The sequence below is a fragment of the Fukomys damarensis genome, unplaced genomic scaffold (genome assembly GCF_012274545.1).
Source record: "Fukomys damarensis isolate Sample0158 unplaced genomic scaffold, DMR_v1.0_HiC HiC_scaffold_24, whole genome shotgun sequence".
Classification (NCBI taxonomy): domain Eukaryota; kingdom Metazoa; phylum Chordata; class Mammalia; order Rodentia; family Bathyergidae; genus Fukomys; species Fukomys damarensis.
The window spans coordinates 38,630,651-38,648,308 of NW_022900936.1; the positions used below are offsets into that span (position 1 = coordinate 38,630,651).

Below are 17,658 nucleotides of genomic sequence, written 5' to 3' on the forward strand. Positions count from 1 at the left end.
GTGTTCTTAAGTGGCATTGTAATGAATGGCAAAGAATAATAAGGGAGTAATGCTTTTGAAGGCATGTCTGATTCAAAAGAAAAATCTTTCGACCATTTGCTGCATGATATTTTCCCATGGAGATAATTTTTAAAAGCTTTGGCTCACTTAGAAAAGAAATACTGAGGCCCTTTCATTATTACTCTAACTTTTCCAATCTCTAAACCACAGAGATACCTCAGAGGTTCATTAGAAATTCCCAAACCCAGAAAAGGAAAGTCCCAATAAAAACAAACAAACCAAAGCAGACCCTGTAGGAGTTGAATTTTGAAATTTTGACTTCCTGATTCTAAGGAAGGGTTATATTTTAGTAGTAGAATAAGAGTAAATGTAGCTTTAAAAACACCATAGTTAATGAATCCTTTCCATGCCTGTCAGGTTTGGCATGCATATAAGTATTAAACGTGATTCTCATAAAAATTGTGAAAAAATAGGTCCCATCCCCAACCAGTCTTTACAAGGAAAACTTTTTTTATAGCATAATAATTTCACTTTTTTGTTGTAACTTGTTTTTCTGTTATTTCATTAGGTGTAGTCAATGACCCAGGTTACATTAACAGTGAAAGTAAATTGTACCCTTTCTCCACACATAAAAGAAGAAAGAAATCTTTTTGAGAAAGTTCTTTTGTGCCTTTTGAATGAGATTCAGTTTTTAATTTTTAAGGGTCATACATCTCTCAATATAATACCTCTCACCTGGTTATTGTATGTTGTTGATCCAAGAAGCTTCATTGCTTGGCCTGAACTAGGGAAGGAGAAAACATCCAGTGAACTCATCAACTTAGCTACCCAGAAAGTAATGTCTTCTTAGAAAAGAAATGGAAAAACACTTTGATACCAGCTTTCACAAGACACAGAGTATTAGATAAGATAGGGTGAAATATGTTTCTGGTTGTCTGTCATTTCAAAAGAAATCCAAACATATGAATCCCCCTCAAATACTTACCCATTAACTGAACAGACTTATCTCATTGTTCCCGGCATTTTTGGAAGCATTTCTGAAAATCTTCTGTGTTTGTCTTTAGTTGTATTCTTAAGGCTGGATCATTGTCCTGAATCCATTCAAGAGTTTCACTTCAGGGTCATTTTGACCTTTGGGAAGAACCAAAAGTGGCATGGTGACAATATGGTGTCTAAGGTGGATGAGCAAAGACTATGACATTTTTTTTTTTGATTGTTTGTTTTTTGTTTTTTGTGAGACAGGGTCTCACTATGTAGTTCAGACTGACCTGGAACTCACTATGTAGTCCAGGCTGGTCTCGAACTCACAGCAAGACTCCTGCCTCAGCTTCCTGAGTACTGGGATTACAGATGTGCGCCACCACGCCGTGCTATGACATTATTTGACAGAAAATGTCCACAAATGTTTTCTCAACAAAATATTTTTAAAAATACATTGATTGTTTAAATTTTAAAACAAGGCAGTAAAAACCACATTATTTACTTAAAATATTCAAAATATCTTCCTTCACTTTGAATATACTTACCTCATAGTTCTTAACAATGTGTCTTTTAATGTAATTTTTTTAAAAATTAATATATTTTTTCAATCACCTGTGTACTTTATAGAACAACGAATTGTAAGAATCATGAGCAAATCTAGCACAGCAAGTTAAGATTTTTGAGTACTCGAGAGTGTTTGGAAGTTTATAGTAGGATAATATACATCCAGAAAAATCTTCCCAGAGGATAATTAATTGTGCAATCGATGAGCTACCCCTTTCCTTCCAAATTTCATTCTTTTCTGTTGTGTGTGGTTTTTTTAAAGAATTTTTTTAGTTAGATATAGTCATTAGATATCACTTTAACAACTACATTGTGTCTTATTCATTTCTTTTAACAAAGGAAAATATGTTTTATTCAGAATAACAAAAGTTCAGAATCAAATATTATCTCAGAAATACAACAAAGTGTATTTGATACATCAAAGCATTATTTCTAATTTAAAAATATTATCTTCACCTGTTGCAAGTTATCTACTTGTTTTTTTTCCATTTTCCTCTCTAGAAAACTTACCATTTCTTAATCTGCATAAATGCCTGATCCACTTTCTCAGTGTTCTATACTGTCGCCAACGTTTTTCTTTTAATAAGAAAAGTGTTTTATTAATTTCTTAGGTTATAGGCACACAGTTAAAGCAGATGAAATATTTGGCAATATCTGCTATTTTAGGGCTGGGGATTTAGCTCAATGGTTCCACCAACTGCCTCACAAGCGCAAGGACCCTAGTTCGAGGCCCAGTACCAAAAAAATAAAAAATAAAATAAATAATAATAATAATAAATTTGCTATTTTAGCTTATACATCAGCAAGTTTATAAAAATGAAGCCCATGTACCTCTTTTATCTTAATTTCTCTATCTAGCTCCCAGCATTTCTCCTCTTTCTATATGACAATCACCCTTCCTTCTTACAAATCACAAGTTTAAAATATAAAGAAATGAAATAAAATACATCAAATCTATCCTGCAGTGTATATTACAATGCCATTTTTACATAGAAAAAATTTGAAATTTTCTTACAGATTTGAAAATGAATAACTGAACAAATCATACACTGATACTTCAAAACTAACAAAAAGAAATGTATCCTGTGTCACTCTTTATCCGTAAAAATTGAAATTATAATCCAAGAAGAGCTTGTTCAAATGATAAGGGGAACAAGAAAAGGGAGGGGGAAGGGAAGGAAGTGGAAATTTAAAAAGCAGATATTTTAAAAGAAATAATTGAAGAAAAAATAATGGAGACTGATCTGTAAATGAGGAGAAGAAAGGTTTAAGAAGGGATGGAATATAGGGAAAAAAAACTAAGATATATTATGTACAGGTACAAATTCCCTATGATAAATGTAATCATTATGTATGCCAAGCATGTACTAATAAAAAGATACATCTAAAAAAGAAAATAATAATATGAATTACAAAGTGTTCTAAGAAACTTTATTTAAAAAACTGATGCAGTAAGATTCCCATGTGCTAATTATCTTTATGAGTATATGTTATAATATCCCAAGATTATTTATAAGGTGATACAAAAATAATTTCTGTAAATGTTTATTAATATTAGAATATTGGTGAGCATTACCTAAAAATAATGGGTTTCCAGCTGATGTACTGGGTTGAATTATGCTGAAATACAGCCAGCACAAGGGGCATGCATTAAAAGAGCAGAACAAATGACTTATCAGGGGCCTAAAAGCTGCGATCAGAAAAGGTTCATTTAACATAAAGATGGCACAAGTTTCAAGCAATTGCCTTTACTTAAGTAAGTGTGGAATTACAAAAGGCTATTTATTACAGGCGAAAGGGGCCCTACAGCTTGCTCAAAGGCCTTTGAAGAAATTCAACAGTTATAATGTCTTGCTCATTGCAGAAGCAGTAAAACTTGGGCAGACTCCCAAAGCAGCCTGCAAAGCTTCTATTAAAAAGTTAATATAATCCTTGTTATAATTGTTCATCAAAATGAGTTTTTTCTTTCTATTATTTTTTAAAGGAGAGATACTGTACCTGGTAATTTTCCAAAACTTCTTTGAAATTTATTTTAACCATTAGGGAAAATAAAATTTTCATAATGATAAAGAATTAAACCCAGGACTTCATGGTTTTAAAAGTAAAGTATTACAACATTAAGTTTCTTTGAAATGCTTTGTAAGCACACATTACAAGTTATACTATTAATGGATTTACTTCAGCAGAAAAATTAGTGGAATTTCTCCATTGTTTGTATAAGAAGCAAAATTTGGTTCCTGGACAATAGGCCACATTTTTTATTAGCAATTGGAAAATAAATCTATTTTTCTAAGGATTACAATAAATAAAAAAGTATCAAGTATTCAACCTTCTGGTATTAATTTCAGTGACATTTATACACATCAAATATGTTAATGAAATGTCAACTAAAATTTAATGGAAATGAGTTAACTTTGCTTGGAATCAGCTTCAGAGTGGCAAACCACAGGGATGAAAGTGATGATACCAGTTTGAGAACTAAAACAGAATATTGAATAGATGAGGTATAGATGGAAAAGTACACATCATTTATATACATTAATATAAATGAAAGGCTGATATAGATCGAAACAGTTTGAGTTGATGCATGTAAATGCAATTGATGAATGCAAATGCTTTGTGATAATCATAGTAATCTGTGATAATCAAAACAACAAATATGGAACCTGTATGTTAATTTTTGTGAAGAATATACCTACATGGGTTCAAATAGTTACTTATTTGAGCAAATTTATAAAAAATAGCTTCTTATACAATGAACACAATTTAACAGTTAATATATCTCAAGATTTACTGGCTTTTGTTTTGTATTTGTGGTTTGGTTTTCTGTTTCGTGAGGGTAGAGTGCCACTGTTTTCCCATGAGACATTTCAGTTGAGTATATACCAAGTTGAGATCTCAAAACAGAAGTACATTGGTGAATTTTATGCACTTTCCTTTTTAATGGAAGAATTTGATGTAGTAAATCACTAAAAATATATTTAATCTTTAGTAAGAAATGAAGATGACTCTAAGAAATCTGAACCAAAGCTCTTAATTCATATTTTGTACATGTGTAAATACATAAAAAACATAGCAAACACAGTCACCAACAAAATATTCAAAATATGTAACACATATAGCAGACATTTTGTTGTATTTATGTAATACTTTAAAATAAAAATGCAAAAGTAGAAGATTGGTGTTTTCTTGATACATACATTGATGCACTGGAGATTTATTTGCTAGGATTCAAAATTACTGTAAGATGTGCTAAATCATATGTATTTAACAATACACTAAATGTTATCATTACCTATAGATACCATGAGACTCCTTGTGTATCATGAATTCCGGTTCTCTTACAGGGTTGCATCTGAAAATGTTATCAAATAGCTGAAGGGGAGGCAGATTTAGCTCAGTGATTCTGCTGCCTGTCTCACAAGCCCAAGGTCCTGAGTTCAATCCCCGGAACCCAAAAAATAAAAATAAAATAAAGAGCCGAAGAATCTGGCATTAATAACTTTGCAGCATTATAACAAATCGATAGTCATGAAGTTTTGTTCTTTTGCAATATATCAAACATATTTTATTTTTTACATTATAGTAGCAGATTGAAAACATCTGCTCACTTGCTCCTGGCCCCCCAGCAGCAGAACATCTCAGCTCATTTTCCATAGGCTTCCTTGTACTGGGACTATAATCCAGCTGCTGACCCTGGATATGGGACTAGATTAATACTCAAGTGCCTTGGAAATGGAAATAGTGCTTTCTTGCCAAAGATTAAAACAATGATAGACTCCTTTTGCTTGTTCCTTTTTCTCTCTGCTTTTGTCACCACCCTCCCAAATTTGATAACTTGTTTCCTTCCACCGACCCCTCCCTTACTCTTTTCACAGCTCCATCACCTGTCATGACAATTAAGAAAGATAAGACATCCAGAAACAGCATCTCTTTATCCTGGCAAGAACCTGAGCATCCTAATGGGATCATTTTAGACTACGAGGTCAAATACTATGAAAAGGTGGGGAAATGATGTTACAAGGGTTAGTTATATTGGGAAGACTATTTTCTCATGACCTCTGCTCTCACAAAGGAACCAGTGATATAGCTAATAAGTTATAGAGCTCTACTGAGAACCATGGTCCAGTGACCCTGTTGATTTATAGGCAGAGTGGAGCTTAGAAATTGTGTTGTCAAATATACATACCCTCTCTTCCACAGCAACCAGTCGCATCAAAGATGTCATTTCCAAAATTAAGCCAGTGAATTATAACAATAGACAGGACATTTATGTCCTTTCTCTCCAAGACCCTTGTTTACTAACAGTTTTATAGTGATTCCTTAATCTGTTGATGAACTAACAATCCTTTAGTTTATTGTCTCAAGCACGATTTTCTGACCTTCATATTGACATGAAGTTCATTTAATACAGATAGGAAAATTGATATCAATAAAAAAAGCATTGTATTACTGAACTGACAATGAAAGCTGTTCTTTACTATGCAGAAGAAATTTTAGAAGTTGAGGGTGGATGGATAAATTTGCCTCACATCATAAAACTATGGTTCAATAATACAATTATTAAAAACAACTATACAGAATGATTATACATAGAATTCAGAAAGTGACATTTCATCATGGTAACACTTATTTCCCCAGCTTAATTTATCAGAAAGCCTGAAAGCAAGATATATTTGAATTTCATCATCAGATGTGGTTCTTTTTATAGCTACTTGTGAACAGAATATATTTGTGTATCTGCTGCAGTTTATGAAGTATTTTAAAGTGGATTACAAACAAGCTGTGCATTTATACAGCAGTTTACATTTACAGAATATTTCTGCATATGTTATTTAAATATGAGCTGTATGATAATCTTATGAAAATTGGTAAATAGGTTCTTTCCTTTAAAAATAAGGAAACTGAGAGTTGTTGACATTGGATAAATTTTCCATGGCCACACTGCTAAAAAACATTGGGTTTCTGCTTTGAATCCTGCCAGCCATGGTTTCTCATTTATTATGTGCACTCCCACCCTGTATTGTATAACTCCTACATTATAGGACTGGATCATTAGAAGTGTAAGTACCATGGGTACAATCAGTTATAATGAGGAACAGTGTATAATATGCTTTTGCATGATCCAGTTATTTCCTTCATTTAAGTTAATGTTTTTCACAAGTATGATGTCCTCTTTTTTATACTCTTTGCTACTGAGAAAAAAATGTCTTTTTCAGTAGAAGAAAATGAGTCTGCATAAATTTAATTGTGCCAACATCTCAGTAGGGATAATTCTTTTGATAGCCACTCGTTTGACTGTAATTTTTAAAAAATAATACAAAATACACTATGCAGATCTGATAATCTATGTTATTAATGATAAAAAAAGGAAAATTAATTTTGTACTTCAAGTTGGACTAGATAAAAGAACTAGGAGAAAATCAACTTTAGATTCATGATGCTGTTTCTAAAATATAATGGACTATTTGCAAATGTAAAAATATTTTCAAACTTATTTCAAGTTCCACCAACAAAATACATATTCTTATTATTAATTTCTTTCATAATAATGAACACTGAGTGATTCTGATTCTCAATAATTTTATAACTGAAATACTATAATTATTGATAGAAAAATGTATTCAGCACTTTTCAATACTTGGTATAGTAATTCAAATGTTATCTAACATATAGCCAGCATCTATAGCTGAAAACATCATTGTTTAGCTGAAACAATCTATAAATAATTTTCATATATATGAGGGGAACAATTAGATTTTACATAAATTCAATTTTTATGAACAAGGCTTGGGACTAAGATTTTACTGTTAGGGTGCACGATGTGAATCTCCTAATATGCAGTGTGAACCTCCAAGAGGATATCTTCATGGGAAATATTTCTTAAATTTGATTTGACTTAGCTTAAGCAGAACCCAAATATAATTATACTGAGAAAATTTGAGCCACATATTTAACCTCAATTTTATATTTAATATTTGTGAATTAATAGAAATATTTTGTATTTGAGCTTCTATAGGACATTCCTATTAGAATTAATTCAAGGGTATATTTTCTTTTTTGTCAGTTTATTCTTGAATTTAGTTGCAAGAGTCTCTCAAGTTTGACTTTGAAAGGAATATATTGTCACTCACACATTTACTATGTAGTATGAATAAAATCTAACTTATCAGTTAACAGAGTTTAACTCATGACCTCTAAATTAGAAAGTGTTATAAATATGTTCATTGTTAAAAGAATCTCCAGATGGTAAAATTTTTCAACCATTATATGCCCTACATCAAAATCTCAAAGAAATTACTTTCAGTGGCTCATTGTTTGTTAATTGACAGCATTAAGAAAATTTGATATTAACATTATTTTTTTCTTACCTCAAAGCAGGAACAAGAGACAAGTTATACGATTTTGAGGGCAAGAGGCACAAATGTCACCATCAGTAGCCTCAAGCCTGATACTACATATGTATTCCAAATCCGAGCCCGAACTGCAGCTGGATATGGGACCAATAGCCGGAAGTTTGAGTTTGAAACTAGCCCTGACTGTAGGTATTACTTCAATTTCAAATTCAGGGGAAGGAGTGTTGCAAAAAGCTCCTCATACTTTGCTTTCACTCTAAGTATTAACCAGGTGTCATACATTGAACATATATTGATAAAGACCTTTAGCAATGTGCCCAACATCATGTCTGTGTACTTCTATTTGTGTGGGTATGCGTTTGGGTTCTTTTTTTCTATTCCAAATCAAACACTTTCTATTGCTTGGAATACTTCAGGTTTTTCTATTAGTCATAAATTACTTTTGAGGAATGTTATTTAATATTATTAAAAACCTTCAGCTCTTGTAAATCCACATATTCCAAGTCCATTGCATGATTCAGTGAATTATAAAAAAGAAACTTGGTGATCCATGAGATTTTTAATTTTGTTCTAATTCTTAGCACATTCAGTCACATATAACAGCAAATAAGGAATTTCTAAAATGTATTTTATCATTTCACTTACATTCAAAAGCAATTTGGACAGCCTGTCTATGTGACCTCGAGTTTGACTAGACTTGGCAAGTATTATCTTCCCAATAATTTTCTTTTCCTTAAATTCATTTATTTAATATTTTAAAATTCCTTGCCCCCCCAAAAAAATTCCTTGGCTAAATAGACTTAAAATAGACTTTTCAAAAAGGTAATATTGTAAACTTTGCTTACTAATATAAAATTAACTCAAATAAAATATTTTATTTGACTTATTAAAGAAGATACTTATAAGTGATTAAGACAAAGTTTGAAGAGACGGACACACACATTTACAGGCTTCTGTGAGTATGTACATGCATGTAAATAGGTGATAAAGAACACTTAAAAATGTCATGTTTCATAAGATTAGAACTGACTAATGTATTATAGAGAAAATGAAAATAATGATTAAGATCATCTTTTCTATAGGCTATAAACCAATTCTATCTCTAATGAATGTGTCATAATTTTAATAGGAAAATTCTATATATAAATATATAGAATTATTATCGATGTATATATATATATATATATATTCCTATCTGTATGTCTATATCATTGATATAGACAAATAGAAGTCACTAACAGATTTCTACACCTGAAACTCACAATTCCAAAAAGGCCTAGGAATAAGGTAAATGATGCATGCCCTTTAGAATCAGATTATCTTGGATGGGTCCAGCAATATCCAATACTCCACTGAAGAAAAAATTAGTAGTAATTTGTTAACAAGTCTAATTTGCCATTTTTTGAAGTATCTATATTCTCTATTTTTAAATGTTTTTTCTTAAATAAAATCACATTATCATTCATATGAAGCTAATTTATGTCCAAATTTGTTACCTAATATGAACATTCAAGACTGATAAAAATTGATAAAAACTCAATATAATGGAATTCATATTTTATGAATTTTTTGTCAATTAGGAATGTTGCTTATAATAATGAATTGTAACTTCAGCAAGGTATTAAGAGTGCAATGTTTTTGGAATTTATCAGTTCACAGAAGAACCATCACAATTCACTTACATAAAGGACAACTGCCATCCTCAAATGCATAAATCTACATTTTAAAGATCCTCCTAATGTTCTTATAATTCATGGAGAAGCCACTCTTTGAAGATACTAGAAATGAAAAATTAAATCTCATGAAAGTCATTGTAAACCAGGTTTAAAATAAATTTTAAAAATTAAATGTCTTGATAAGATTTAATTAAAGCTTAACATTAATATATCTTTCTGCAATGTGTACGTTTTGCGAAGGCTTACCCATTTGAAATAACTGCAAACTGAATGTTTCAAATTTAAAAAGGGGTATTTGAATCACCAACAACAATAGAATCTGTATTTGATATGGTATGAGGGTTGCCAAATCACACAAGAAGTAAAGCAAATATTTATGATATCTTGTGGAGGGAATTAGGCATCATAGGAGTGAGAAAGTCAAATAACCATTCGATAAATATAATGTTTGTGTGGATTTAGAATATCCATGTAATATTATATGATACTAACAGCATATATTGTTTTCTAATAAGTATATTTACACAATATACAACAAATTCCAAAATTTTAATGTAAATTTTTGCTAAAGATATTCCTGAGGTAAAAATTATGCATGGACTCTTAATAAGGCCTCTTTATGTGAGTTAAGAAAACAACAGTTCAGTATAGCTCAGACATAGGACATTTGCTTAGCCCTGGGTTTGATCAGTAACACACACACACACACACACACCACACACACACACACACAAACTTTCAGTGAGCAAAAACTGAATCCAGGGTTTATGCTTTGTATTTAAGAAAACAAAAAATAATGTAAAAATTAAATGTGAGGAATTTGCAGCGGATGTACATGTATTAGAATGACCTTGACAAGTTTCTTAAATGCTCTGTGCATCAATTTCTCTACTTGGAAATTGGAGATCATATGTGTAACTCATGTAGATTTATAGATTGATGTTGATTAAATTATTTACTATTTATAAAGTGAATGAAATATTACCTGATGTGGCAAGTAGTCAATATGTAGGATGAAGAGTACATGTGTCTGTGAGCCTTCAAGTGTGTGTGCGTGGCTTAGTTCATTTTGGGCTGTTACCACAGTTGATTGTGGGTAATTTTTGAGGGAGAGGAATTTATTTATCTCAACTCAGGAAGTTGAAGGTCCAAACTCAAGGCACTGGCATTTGTCAAGGGCCCTCTTTCTGTATCCCCATATGATGGAAGGTGGTTGGTCAAAAAGGGATAAGCAGTGTGTGCTCATAAGATAGAAATATTATAGAAAGCAAATGTACACCTGCAAGCCTGTTTTATATGGGCATTAATCTATTCATGGAGGCAGAGCCCAATGGCCTAAACACCTCCCACCAGGCTCCATTTCCCATTATTACTGCATTAGCACTTAAGGTGCTAACATGAATTTTTGGAGGGGATGCCATAGCAGTATATATGTGTGTGGTTTGTAATTAATAAAATAGTTCATAATTTGAAGATTCAAATGATAAGAAAGTATAAAACTCTGCAAAAGCTAGACATTGGAATTGGAGAATTCCATTCAATATTACTATCCAAGAAGATGAGCCCAGGAACAATTAAATTATGATTCCTGAATGCCTCACACCTGCCTTTCATTGGTTCTAAACAGTGCACATCAACTTGAATCTTTTGGACCCTATTAATATAGTGCACTAAAGCAGCCTGTCAAAGGTACAATAGATTCATTATATGGAAAACTGTGTATGCCAAGATACAGAATTTCATAGGAAATAGAGTACTTTTGCACATTTTGTACCTCTGAATCATATAAAATATATGTTTATTCAGAGTTTGCTATGTGTCTGTTGTTTTCAACACCTTAGCCATAGTAACTCATTTAATCTTCAAGCAACCCAATTTATGTCACATAGCACACAAGTATAAATCTAGGCATTTCACCTGACTAAAATGAGCTCATAACTGTAACCACTCTTTAATGAGAAAAAGCCCACAATATTTGTCTGATGGATTAAAATGGAAGGTGACTAGGAACAATGAGAAGAGTTCGCTTGTAGGAAAATAAATTCAAATTGAAATTAGAAGAAATGAAACTTTTATAATGATTAGCAATATACCACTTTAAATTATAATTATAGAGTACATCAAAATTATGCATTCAAATGTTTACGAATTTTAGTAACAAGAATGATCTAATTTGATTTTGGGTTTTATTCTCTACAATTCATGTATATTTAGAGCTGAACGAAACTATAGAGAAATCTAAATCCCATATTTGACAGAAAAAGAAACAGAATTCTTTCTCCTGTAGTGTTTTTCCTGTCCATTTCATTGAGCTTTCTTTTATAAATTGGCTAATCAAAATGAACAGAGAATTGAAAACCTCTATAAATTATTAAAATATGTCAAATGAGTAGTGTGAGGTAGCTTATTATTAGATGCTTATGAAGAATTCCTGGGACACTAGGATAAGCAAGTTGTGCAAATTAGTCAAAGATCTATAGCCAAAAGATAGAGATGTACTGTGCATGTGTACAGAGTACAATGTTAAGCGTTTTTTTTGGGGGGGTTGGTTTTTTGAGACAGGGTCTCACTATGTAGTTGAGACTGACCTGGATCTCATTATGAAGCCCAGGCTGGTCTTGAACTCATAGCGATCCTCCTGCCTCTGCCTCCTGAGTGCTGGGATTACAGGCGTGTGCCACCACTCCCGGCTTACAATGTTAAATTTTAATAGATGTACACATAGGACAATGACTAATAAAGCTAATCACTGTATCTATTGCCTCTTTGTGAAATAAGATCCTTTAAATATGTTAATGTCATTTAAACATGTTGAAATATTCAACAGGTTATTATTAACTATGTTCACTTTGCCACAGAATAGATTTTGAAAACTGAAAATTTGTACCTTTTGTTGGTTTCCATTCTCACCCTTGTCCCAACTCTGGTCACTACAAATTTCTTCTCTACTTATATAAATTTGACTTTTTAAGATTCCTGATATAAAGAATAACACAAAGTATTTGTCTTTCTGTGTCTAGCCTAATTCACTTAATATGATTTCCTCCAAGGTTTTTCATGTTGTGGCAAATGAAATATCACTTTTTAAAATAAATACAGATACTGGAGGCCAAATAAGCTTTTTCCCCCCTTTAAGTTTATTGGTACATTTAAAGCAAACAATATAGTTACATTTATCACAGGGATCTTGTACCTTTATATGGTATATCTTGGTACCTGTAAATAAGCTTAATTATAAAGGATTTATATTTTTGTACTGGGAAATAGTTATCTGTTCACTGTATTCACCTGATAACTTCTGGTTTATCCAGTGAGTTTCTTGTCAAACAGAAACTGCCTATTTACTTCAATAGACAGCTGAGGATTGTTCATTGACCATTCAAAACAATGTTGCTCTATTTTTAAATACTATTTTTAATTATGAATTGGGAAAAAATCAAAAATAATCATTGGGGTGTTTTTACAGTAAAAAAAAAAGAGCTTTCAACATCATAGCAAAAATTAAATCACTTTTCAGATAAAATAAAATAGGGAACTTAACCTATAAGGTGTGCCGTATTCACATTCGTCATGATGTGGTAATGTGTGTCCTTTCTGTGGTTTTTCTCACCGTCTCACAGCTTTCTCCATCTCTGGTGAAAATAGCCAAGTGGTAATGATTGCCATTTCAGCCGCAGTAGCAATTATTCTCCTCACTGTCGTCATTTATGTTTTGATTGGGAGGTGAGTTCACAGTCTTTTATTGTGTATTTTCATTATTGCTTTCCTTACTGCCTTTAGTTGCTGGTAAATTTTGGAGTGGTCAGTAAAGTTTATTAACAAATAAAAATGCCTTAATTTTATTCTGGGTCCTTTTTTTCCCCTCCATCCTTAGTTTTGGTTTTCCTCCTCCATCAATTTCTGCCCCCACCCTCTACAATCCACTTTCCTCTTTTGACCCTACTAGTTTCTATGTCTTTTTCCAATTATCCCTTCACTCTTCGAATCAGCCCAGATTACCTTGACACTTTCTCACCTAAAACATGGTCAACACCGCCCTGCAGTAATCATTACCAATGGAGACTTTACCTTCATTCATTCTAACAGTAGTTGTTAAAAATACTATAAACACATTCTAAGGCCATTATAAAAACTGAACTAGAGGGGTCTGCTCGGTGGGGAAGCAACTCTACATGTCTCCTCATTAGGTAGTTTTCCAGGGTCCCCAGGAAAAGAGGTTTTCCATTGAAGATTTAGAAAATATGAAGCCAATAAACTTTCACTAAAGCATTTAATTGTTTGAGAAACAAGCTTTATATTTTGTGCCTTGCATATTTTGAACATATATAATTGCTTGAAGTATAATCTCATATTCTCTCTTCTCTTGATTTACCTCTAGGTTCTGTGGCTATAACAAGGCAAAACATGGTGCAGATGAAAAAAGACTTCACTTTGGGAATGGACATTGTAAGTTCTAAACTTTGTTTTGTTTCAACATTTTAGTTTTAGCCATTCTTGATTTATAGTTGGATAACTTCCCCTAGATAAAGAGAATTCAAAAGTAGTTTTATGGAAAAATTGGGTAAATTAAATTTATTTTAAAAGGAGAAGGAAATTCATGCCTCTGCATTAAGTAATTTTTACATGGCTACATTTCAGCATACAGAATGTGAAGGGAAACCTGTGGTTTATATTCAAATAATGTACATGATGAGTAGTATGAACTGTAGTCAGTTCTGCATGGCTGGAATGCAAAGCGTGTCATCAATTTCCTTATTACCAGTCCTTTGCTGAAATCTAAATAGGAGACTTTTCTCTTTGTAACTGCCAAGTAAATATAAACAACCTCTGTTTATGTGAAACGCCTTCTCCATTTAGTCAACCAACCAGGAAAGAGTCTTTAGAATAAACTGTTTGTTTTGGAGTTACATGATATCCAGCTGGTAGGAAAGCCAGCACTTTTCCTCCCCTTTTTAGTACCAATCAATTTAGTCCCTTTTAATATTTTCTAAAAGAAATATTCTTTTAGAAAATAAAATGTTTACATTTAGTAAGAAGACTTTTTTTTTTTTTTTGTACTAGTGAAACAAATCATTCCAGGTGTTTTATTTTTTCCAAAAGACAGCTCAGCCCCATGTGGCAATTATGAATCAGTGGCTTTAAAAGGAATAGCATGTTCTTATGGAAATTAGTACAAAAAGCTAATGTCAGGCTCATGTGCTCCAAAATATCTCAATACAATTAATGTGGTCTTGTAGTCATTACTTTCTTTGGCATTCACTATTGCCGTTGAAAATTGTCTTCAAATCAACATTGAACTTCCTTTTAGCCATTGGATATGCATCTAAAAATAATGGTTTTTGGTTATAACTCAAGTATAAATCCCAATTTACTTTTTGTTAAAATGCAGAAAGCATATAGAATCAAAAAAAAGTGGGGGGTGGAGAGGGCTAGACAGAGACAGAGAGAGTGAGAAAGGAAGAGAGAAATATTTTTCAAAATGTAAATTGATGTGAGGTGGAAACAATGCGAGAGTTTGCAGGAGTATTGTGGGTTTATTCATCTAGTTGGAGAGTCACAATGGAGGAGCTCTCACAAGCCAAGGTACTACCTGCCCGATATCAGTAACAGATCACTCCAGGTTAATCTGGCTACCAAAGCAAAGGCTTAAAGGAATGAATGAACAAGTTAAAGGATGCTAATTTTCCTGGGCTCACACAGAGAAAAATACTGTGTCACCATCTCCATGCATAAATTATGGCCATCATATTCTTGTGGAGTTAGGAAAGTGTTAGGAAGACAAAAAGTGAAAATATTGTCTTTAGAGCAAGGCCATGATGGTGTAGCTGTTTTTTATGGGAATTATGTCTTATGAACAAAGAGGTTTGACAAAATTCTGTGTGCCAATTTTGAGTAGTCTCCCCAGTCTATTTTGGTATTGGTTGTTCTGGTGGAGTTTGTTAAAACGTGGGTTTTTTTGTTGTTTTTTTGTTTTTTTTTAATGCACAATGTCCTTATGATGGAAAAAATGCATTTTATTCTAGCTTTGAAAATATAAAGTAACATATAAGCATGTCATAAAATTTCTGTCTCTCCATACAACAGCTGGTTTATTTCAGACTATTTGGTATTATTTTAAAAGCTGTAGCTATGAACTATTCCCTTCAGCCTTGTTACAAATCCTATAATATTGCTTCAAAAGGAAAGAAATGTGTTTCAGCTCCTAAGACCATGTCTCCTTGTCCTCTCTGCCTGGACCTATTTACATTTTTTGCTCTCCTTAGGGCAACTCATGCTGATAAAATGGAAATATAAATTATTGTGTTTGCACAAAATGAGCTGTAAAGTAGTACAGCTTAACACATGTGCATGTGTTTATTATCTGGTTTTCAGGACAGAGCCCAGTTACTCTGTATGTTGCCCTTAATTATTGGTGTGAAGGGATTATGTGCCTTATAGACAGAATCTTCTGATTCCTGGAACCTGTGGGGTGAGCAGTTAAAACTCAGCAGCTAAAGCTCCCCACAGTGAAAAAAACCATTATTTACCTGGGGGTGGAAAGGAATCCTTGTATTTGTATTTTTTCCCTCAAATGTCACACATTAGAGGTAGGTACAAAAGCAATTCACCTTATTTTAATTAATGAAAGATAATATAATTTATTTTATAGAGAATAATCCTGTAACATTAAGATTATTTAATAATACACATATTCTCTTTGGTTGATTGTTAATGCTAAAGCATGTTTGAAACCCCCTTTTTTAAAAGTCACTGTTTATAACAACTCCTTTCAAACTCTATGAATTCTGATTCCACCAATCTTCCTCAAATTGGTTTTCTGAAGTTTACCAAGGTAAAACTTTTGAAATTATTTACCAAAATATTCATTTTACTTTGTATTTAAAATTTTATTTTTTAAACTTGGAGGAGAATGTGAGATTTTGTTTCCTCATAATTAATATATAGGGAAATAAAAATATGATATAGTCTCATTAGTGTGAAATGAGTTTTTATTAAATTATAACAAAATTGATTCAACAAAAGACTAACACATTACTAACATATTTGAGTAACTTAGGTTGCATTTAAATTTTTTTTCTCCAAGGCAACAAACATATGATAGCATTCTTTAATCTGTTTTTTGTATTAAGTGTAAATATTCTGATAGTTAGAAGTCATTTTAGTTTAGTAATAAAGTATAGTAGACCTTTACATTAAAGAATGACTTTGCTGTTTTTGTAAAAAGAATTAGTGTTTATGAGAAAGAAGTATGCAAATTAATCTGTTAGATAAAATGAATGGCATTTATGAATCAAAATTATCAAGCCAGGAGGATTCAATAATATTAATAATTGGAAATAAGTGTTCTTATCAGTGAAAATACCAATTAGAGCAATAGTCCTGTCATTAACCGAGCACTTTGGAATAATTTAATCAATAATATAAAAGAGATTTACATAAAATAATTATTTTGCGATTTATGTTTAGAACTTAACTTCTGAGTATCATTAATAAGTTTGTAAATTGTATTGGTCAGCTTTCCAATTTCTGGCACAAAATACCTGATGTACACATCTTCAAGGGGGGAATGGCTTTTTTGCCTTATGGCTTTAGTTCATGGACAGTGGGTTCCAAGGCAGAAGCATCACTGAATGGCAGAAAAGTGCTGTTCAACTCCTGGGATCCAGGAAGCAGAGAAGAAAAAGCCAGAAATAAAGGTGCCAGAGATTAGCAATTGTGTGCCTGGCCATTTCCCCACGACTTGCTTCTTCCAGTTAGGCCTCACTTCCTAAAGCCCCATGGAACTATGAACTCCTCACAATCTCCTCTCCTGGAGTCTCTTAATCCAGTCAGGTAGACAGTCAAGATACCTGGCACGTAAACAACACTTATGTTGCCTTGAGTTATGTTGAATAGCTTTCACAAGGAGATTTCAGTTGAGAGATACTGAACTGGTATATGTATATAGTACATACCTACATATATACACACTCACAGCTTATACTAGATATGTAATTCCAGTGGAGGCTTTTCATTTTGAAGGTAAATAAACAAGATATAGTATCAGACAGCAGATATGCCATTTTGTATCATTTAATTAA

At 32.3% G+C, this 17,658-nt stretch overlaps 1 protein-coding gene across 3 annotated transcripts in view; it reads left to right on the top strand.

Annotated features, from left to right (window-relative positions):
• Epha3 (EPH receptor A3) overlaps positions 1–17,658 on the top strand; it is a 353,550-nt gene that overhangs the window by 269,958 nt on the left and 65,934 nt on the right. For 2 of the 3 annotated variants that reach the window (XM_033755902.1, XM_010602894.2), the window contains exons 6-9: positions 5,424–5,548; positions 7,924–8,086; positions 13,198–13,300; positions 13,956–14,023. In XM_033755902.1, coding sequence (XP_033611793.1) covers positions 5,424–5,548; positions 7,924–8,086; positions 13,198–13,300; positions 13,956–14,023 — 459 coding nt within the window. The remainder of the gene's footprint in view (positions 1–5,423; positions 5,549–7,923; positions 8,087–13,197; positions 13,301–13,955; positions 14,024–17,658) is intronic. The other variant, XM_010602895.2, reaches the window with a different exon arrangement.